General features: G+C 41.5%; 2 protein-coding genes across 2 annotated transcripts; both read left to right on the top strand.

Annotated features, from left to right (window-relative positions):
• LOC142202855 (olfactory receptor 13F1-like) lies at nucleotides 1–930 on the top strand. Its single transcript, XM_075273197.1, has one exon. The coding sequence runs from the start codon at nucleotides 1–3 to the stop codon at nucleotides 928–930; it is 930 nt and encodes a 309-aa protein (XP_075129298.1).
• Nucleotides 931–6,191: 5,261 nt separating this feature from the next.
• LOC142202854 (olfactory receptor 13C4-like) lies at nucleotides 6,192–7,121 on the top strand. The gene has a single exon (XM_075273196.1). It carries the CDS (start codon nucleotides 6,192–6,194, stop codon nucleotides 7,119–7,121), a length of 930 nt encoding a protein of 309 aa, XP_075129297.1.
• Nucleotides 7,122–7,939: the final 818 nt, after the last annotated feature.

Here is a 7,939-nt window from a genome sequence, read left to right as displayed (position 1 = left end):
ATGTATAGAGATATATTTAATGAAACGTTTGAAGGAGATTTCACATTGGGAACCTTCTCCGGACCTCATAGTTCTTCTCTTGTTCTTATCCTGGGCATTCTCCTGATGTATCTCCTGTCTGTACTGGGAAACCTTATTATTATAGTGGTTGTATGTGCGGCTCCGCGGTTACATACTCCGATGTATTTCTTCCTGTGTAACTTGTCCATTCAGGATATAATTTATGTCTCCAATATCCTTCCAAAGCTCCTGGTCATTCAAGTCACTGGAGAAACCCAAATTTCTTTCCTAGAATGTCTCACACAGATGTTCGTATTTGCAGCTTGTGCAGATTCAGAGTTTTCCCTTTTGGCTTTTATGGCTTTTGACCGATATGTCGCTATTTGTATCCCCTTGAGATATTCCATCATCATGAACAAGAGAGTCTACGTTACACTTGCCCTTATCTCCTGGATGGCTAGCTTCTTAAACTCATCTCTAGTTGTCTTCCTAATATCTCATTTCTCGTTTTGTGATTCCAAATATATTGGTCATTTCTTCTGTGATGTGAAGGCCTTAATAAGACTTTCCTGTAGTGACGTCACACTCATGAACTATGTGTTGTGGATAGAGGAGTATGTTGTAGGATTTTTGCCATTTGTCATGATTTTGACCTCTTATGCCTTTATTATGTACACTATCCTAAAATTGAAGACATCGGCCACAAGACTGAAGGTCTTCTCCAGTTGCTCCTCCCATCTGATGGTTGTTTTCCTCTTCTTTGGGACTTCACTAAGTCTTTATATGAAGCCTGACTCTAAGGACTCGACAGAACTAGACATGAGTCTTTCATTGTTATATGTTGGAGTAGTCCCAGCCTTAAACCCTCTAGTCTATAGTCTGAGGAACAGAGAAGTCTTGAAGATTTTGAGACCTAGGATCTTTCATTGATACTACTTGTAAGATTTATTACATATCATATGAAATGGTTCCTTGAGCTCTAGGATATAACGTTTTAAAGAATTTATTAACATGACAGCAGATGTAATCGTGCAGCTGCTGAAGCTGGGAGCCAGCTGTAACTTCAGCCGGAGCTCCCAGAGAGATGGCAGGGGAGGTTTATTCCCTTCCCTGCCTTCTCGATCACTGTGTATAGAGCGCTCAATGAGCGCTCTATACACAGCTATGGGCGCCGCCATGATGCGGCTGCCCTCTGCCCCATGGCAACCACGTAATCCACCGGGCTCAGTGTCTTACAAGAGCTGCTGGGTCCTACAGGACCCAGATCAGCTCTGTAAGTCTAAAGAACAGTGCGCAGGAGGCTGGATTCCTCCTGCAACTGAAGCTAAATGTAGCAGCCCCAGTTATAGGGAAATCAGCCTCCCTAAAAAAAAAAAGTGATCAGATGTCTTTTATCACTTTATGGGGACACAATCTGAAAAAAAAAAAAAAAAATATATATATATATATATATATATATATATATATATATATATATATATTAATAAAAAAGTAAAAAAAAAATGAAAATAAGGGAAGTTTCTAGTTCCATACAGTTTGCTGCAGCAAGAAACTGTGGCAAAAATCCACAGCAAAATCTGCAATGAAAAATATGACAAAAAAAAAAAAAATATGACAAAAACTGTATCGTAAAAAAAAGGACATCAAAAATTCCTGAAGCAGATTTTTTCAGCCTGCAAAAAACTGTGAACATACCAAAAGGAATCTCTTGTGAGGCAGAAAAGAATCTGGATTATCTTGACGGTTATCCCTTTATTGGACCAACTACCACATCAACATTGTGTTGGCACAGTGACAATTTACAAAATTAAAAAAAAAAAAAAATAGGGTACATTATCAGCATGCCTCACTTAGAATACCTTGTGAAATGGAAAGGATCCTTCTGACCCTGAAAACACTTGGGTGGCGGAAATAAAACCCTGACTTATCTTCCTGCAGCTTCTCGGGTCTTCTGGTTTCTGACTCCAGCTCATCGATTCTTCTCACAAATGGTCTACTAAGTTTTACTGCACAACTACAATGAGTCCCTTATAATATTCCTCTGCCTGAAGCCTACTATCATAGATGTTGGTGGCTGCACTCTGGTCTACCTACTACCATGTTTCCCTGAAAATAGGTCATCCCCCGAAAATAAGGCATGGGGAGGTTACTGTTTAATTGCCTAATATAAGGCACCCCTGGAAAAAAAGGCATCCCCAAAAACCATTGCAGCCTGCTGAACAATGTGCATGATGTTCTGTGTGCACAGGAAAGCCGGCTGCTGCCTCTGCTGTGATACCGTAGGTTGAATCCACTGTCCCTGCTGTAGGATGAGCTGGGAGATGCCCGCTGTCCATATGCTGCGGGGAGTTGGCTCTCCCAGCTCATCCCACAGCAGCCAGTATCAAAGCAGAGGCAGCAGCCAGCTTTCCTGTGCACATGGAACACAGTACACAGCATTCAGCTGGCTGCAATGCTCGCAGAGTGAGGCTCCCTGGCAACTGCCGGCAGCCTTGCTAAGCCACGCCCACCACTTCCGCCGCCGCGATCAACAGCAGCACCAGCACTGCTATGAAGATGGGGAAGGTAAGTAGCCTACCTCCCCCTCCCCTCGCCTAACCTCCTGCATGTCTTATGGAGCGGGTTGTCCCCCGCTCCATAAGACACCCCCCCTGAAAATAAGACATATCCTATATTTAGGACGAGAATTTAATATAAGACACTGACTTATTTTCGGGGAAACACGGTAAGCACCCCATTCAGAAGACACTATACAGAGTTATTCTGAATACTTTTAAGCCACGTTCCTTTTGGGATCCCTTCACAAAGCCATCTGTTACCTACTTGTCCCCTAATAAAAATATAAATTAAATGGGTTATCCACCTTTCCAATGTCAATGGAACCCTGCAGTTCAGTTGCTCCTAGACAGATGTTAACATTCCAGGAGCCATGGTGCTCACCTGCCATATGATGTGCATTACTATAGTACCTAAATCCATACAGTATAATGGCTTCATCACAGCCACATACACTATAATGGTCCCTTCACTGTGCCTCCTAAAATATAATGTCCATAATCTCTGCTCCCGTACATTACTATGGCTCACTTTACTACCCCATGCAGTATAATGACCTTATCGGTGTCCACAATACATTGTCCCCATCACTAAATCCATTAGTGGGCCCTTACTTGTCATGGCCTCCTCACATTGTCCCTAAACACTTTATGGCCATAGTACTCACAGGACTTATCTCTCTACCGCTCAGTCTTGATCCTCTGCACCCAGCACAAAGCTGTAATATGTCATGTGTTCCTTGAGCAAGAGGGGCCAATAGGCAGAGAGGTAATTACGGAACTAATACTTGCCTCTTGTTTCCCATAGCTTAGATGCCCTGCGATCTAAAAGTCGTACACAGATAAGGCAGGAAGCCTATAGCTTCCTGCTGTACCAGTAACACAACCAGGTTGGGGCTCCTTTTCTCCCCAGTTCTGGGATCTGGTCGTATTTTAAACAACTGAATTGGTAAAACCAGGAAGGACATAATGCACCCCACCCTGGTGTATGTCAGGGCTGGTTCACACTAGCGCTTATATTCCGTCCGCAAGGAGTCTGCATGGAGACCCCCCTGGACGGAATGCAATTGCAATTGCAAGCGATGTTCTTGCAAAGCACACGGTGCCCATAGACTATAATGGGATACGTGTGCTTGCCGTGCACTGCCCGCAAGAATGAATTGTGCGGGCAGTACGCGGCAAGCACACGGAGCCCATTATAGTCTATGGGCTCTGTGTGCTTAACTGCACAGCGCTTGCATTAGCGTTGGTATTCCGTCCGGGGGGGTGGGGGTCTCCATGCGGATGGAATACAAGCGCTAGTGTGAACCAACCCTAACTCACTCTCATGGCCAAGTTTAGTGAATACGACTTGAAACAAATTTTAGGAGATTGGCCCATCTCTAATAGATAACTATTAGCAACAGAGACAACTACAGTCTATGTGCTGCACACTAGAGATTATATTATGTGGCCTCGCTCACATGGCTCACACCCTGACAAGGACACTTTAAAAAAATATATTTTATAGGGTTAATTTGATGTCATTTTATTGTAATCAAGTCAATGATGTGAATATTTTTAGGTTATGAGCATGTTCCTTTGTGTCTAGTAATCTATCTATAGGGAATATTATCAAGTCATCTTCAATCTATAAATACTGGGAGTGTAACAGATCAGCAGCTCCTTACAAGATGTGGCCTCAGGTAAGACATGTACAGATGGAGAAACATGTAACATCACATGGACAACACATGGACCTATAATATCTTGTCACAGAAGGGAAGACGTCATTGAAATATATTGAAGAATTAATTCTGCGTCAGAGTATTTTTTTACTTTTATTTTTTAACTGTCTGCAAATGTACAGAATTGTCTTAAACTTTCACAAGCATTTCTTCTTTTTCCTTTTTCAGTGTAAGACCCCTGGTACTTATGTCCTTATGTTACAAGATACGTTACATGGATCTATTGCAAATCTCGATCCATGTCTTAGCTGGGTTGGTTCACAATGATCAAGATTAGTCAATATGGAGGCCAATCTAAACTGTAAAGAGGGATAAAATAATTTCATTACAACTTAGGCTCAGTTCACATCGGTTCATTCATCTATCATAGGATCAGAACAACAAACTGAAAAGCCAATACCGTGATGGATTCATAAAGAGCATATTCATCCTCATTCACTGACATGTAGAGATGAGCGAACAGTAAAATGTTCGAGGTTCGATATTCGTTTCGAGTAGCCCCTCAATATTCGACTACTCGAATCGAATATCGAACCCTATTATAGTCTATGGGTGGGAAACGCTCGTTTCAGGGGTAGGAAACATTCAATCAAATTATACTTACCAAGTCCACGAGTGAGGGTCGGGCTGGATCCTCCTAGAAGTCTTCTCTGTGCATCGGGCCTGGGCAGAGCTGACTGCGCATGCCCGCACTACAAGCGGACATGCGCAGTCGGCTCTGCCCAGGCCCGATACCTGGCAGAGTGAATGAAGAGCCGGAAGACGCCACGGGGAAGCTGCACGGAGAAGACTTCTAAAGGTAGGAGAAGAACCAGCATTGATTGGCCGACTGTATAGCATTCGGCCAATCAATGCTGGTTCTGCATCGAATTTTTCCATTCGAATAGCGAGTGGTACTCGATCGAGTACAAGTATTTCGAATACCGTAGTATTCGATTGAATACCTACTCGATCAAGTACAACTCGCTCATCTCTACTGACATGTCAAAAAAAAAAAGACAGATCAGGCCAATGGACTGATGCACTAGCCTTATTTATGTACTTTATTAACATGTTCCCTTGTGATAATAAAATATAACTCTCTTGTTGAAGAGCTTGTACTAATAGACAGCAGCCAATCTGAGAAACGCAGCTAAAACCAATGTAATGGGAATTGAATTTCCGCCTTCTTCAGACCTCCAGTAAGTGTTGTCGTCAGCCGTAGTCCTAGATCACAGATCCACCCTAGTGGCCAAAAAGTGAATGTGGCAGGTAGTGATGAGGATATATGCGCAATGTGTGCAGAATATTGTAGTGTTATGTACTTAAACATTATTATTATTATTATTATTATTATTATTATTATTATTATTATTTTCAAAATCTATTTTTCTTCTTCTTCCAAGTCCATTCAAAGCCAAGTACTCGGTGGGAGCAAAAATAATCCAAGGAGAAAATTCTTGATCTGGTGACAGATCTGATGAGTTTGGGTTATCCTGAGACGTGACTTTAAAGATATCTGAAAATATCAAATCACCAAGTCCTGCGCTCCAGAATTCTGTCGCAAAAATAGCAACTAAGTAGAAGTGTATGACTTTTGAACTTATTTGCTCAAAAATTTTGTGAAATTTTTTATTTTTTACATTGCACCAATTTTGAAATATTGAAGGAAATGTGGCATGTTTAGCCTATATAGGTGTATATACACTAGGCAGAGAGGATGTGGCGTAGAACGGGGATGAACGTCTCAGGACAGAAGCGATAGACTTAGGTATGCACACAACAAAATGCAACATTTCATAAATTTGGTATAAGTTACAGCGACGTAAAACTACCAATGATAGATTCGCTTATGATAGGTTCCCCGATTGTATCTGTGTATTCTTGGCATAGGGATTGGTTTTATATAGTCACATGTTTCATTACTAAAATGTATAGAGATATATTTAATGAAACATTTCGAGGAGATTTCACCTTGCAAACCTTCTCTGGACTTCATAGTTCTTCTATTGTTCTTATCCTGGGCATTCTCCTGATGTATCTCCTGTCTGTCCTGGGAAACCTTATTATTATAGTGGTTGTATGTTCGGCTCCGCGGTTACATACTCCGATGTATTTCTTCCTATGTAACTTGTCCATCCAAGATATACTTTATGTCTCCAATATCCTTCCAAAGCTCCTGGTCATTCAAGTAACTGGAGAAACCCAAATTTCTTTCCTAGAATGTCTCACACAGATGTTCGTATTTGCAGCTTGTGTGGATACAGAGTTTTCAATTTTAGCTTTTATGGCTTTTGACCGATATGTCGCTATTTGTATCCCCTTGAGATATTCCATCATTATGAACAAGAGAGTCTACATGACACTTGCCCTTATCTCCTGGGTGGCTAGCTTCTTAAACTCATCTCTAGTTGTCTTCCTAATATCTCATTTCTCGTTTTGTGATTCCAAATGTATCAGACATTTCTTCTGTGATATAAAGGCCTTAATAAAACTTTCCTGTAGTGACGTCACACTCATGAACTATGTGTTGTGGATAGAGGAGTATGTTATAGGATTTTTGCCATTTTCCATGATTTTGACTTCCTATGCTTATATTATCTCCACTATCCTAAAATTGAAGACATCGGCCACAAGACTGAAGGTCTTCTCCAGTTGTTCCTCCCATCTGACGGTTGTTTTCCTCTTCTTTGGGACTTCACTAAGTCTTTATATGAAGCCTGACTCTAAGGACTCGATAGAACTAGACATGAGTCTTTCATTGTTATATGTTGGAGTAGTCCCAGCCTTAAATCCTCTAGTCTATAGTCTGAGGAACCGAGAAGTCTTGAAGATTTTGAGACCTAGGATCATTCATTGATACAACTTGTAAGATGTATTACATATAATATGAAATGGTTCTTTGAGCTCTAGGATATAACGTTTTAAAGAATTTATGAACATGACAGCAGATGCAATGAAAGCAGAACATTTCACACCTTCATCTCACATGTTTTGAATGAAGTAGTCACCAACCAATCCATATGAATACCCACTGCATGTAATCTTCTCCTGCCATCTTCCATATTCTTTGTCTATTTTTCTGTCTGACAATCAAGTCTGGCCCAATGACAGATGAGAGCAACGGACTTCAATGATGATCTGAACCTATCCTAATGTTATACTGACTAGAAAGATATTTCGAACCTGTCCTCTATGGATTTATTATGATTGCAGATTCATAGGACTAGTTCACACGTGGGCAAAGGGGCGGATTTTGACAGCGGATTTCGCTTCAAAATCCGCCCCTTTACAATGGTGGTCTATGTAGACCATCGGGCTTTTTTTGCTGCTAGTGGAGAAAAGAAGCGACCTGCCCTATCTATAGGCGGAAGCCGCGTCTCTCTCGGTGTCAAAACCCGTGCGGGCAGTTCACGTGTGAACTGACCCTTATACCAGTCTTATTCCATTCCCCCCACAGTCACAATAATTGAGGTCAGGCCTCTTAATTAGAGATGAGCGAGTAGTACTCAATTGAGTAGGTATTCGATCGAATACTACGGTATTCAAAATACTCGTACTTGATCGAGTACCACTCGCTGTTCGAATGTAAAAGTTTGATGCAGAACCAGCATTGATTGGCCGAATGCTATACAGTCGGCCAATCAAAACCGGTTCTTCTCCTACCTTTAGAAGTCT

The sequence above is a fragment of the Leptodactylus fuscus genome, chromosome 5 (genome assembly GCF_031893055.1).
Source record: "Leptodactylus fuscus isolate aLepFus1 chromosome 5, aLepFus1.hap2, whole genome shotgun sequence".
NCBI classification, from domain to species: Eukaryota; Metazoa; Chordata; class Amphibia; order Anura; family Leptodactylidae; genus Leptodactylus; species Leptodactylus fuscus.
This window is presented reverse-complemented; position numbering and strand designations above follow the sequence as displayed.

Bases quoted from the DNA above. Each gene is read 5' to 3' on its own strand.
- LOC142202855 (XM_075273197.1), top strand. From the start codon at position 1: ATGTATAGAGATATATTTAATGAAACGTTTGAAGGAGATTTCACATTG.
- LOC142202854 (XM_075273196.1), top strand. From the start codon at position 6,192: ATGTATAGAGATATATTTAATGAAACATTTCGAGGAGATTTCACCTTG.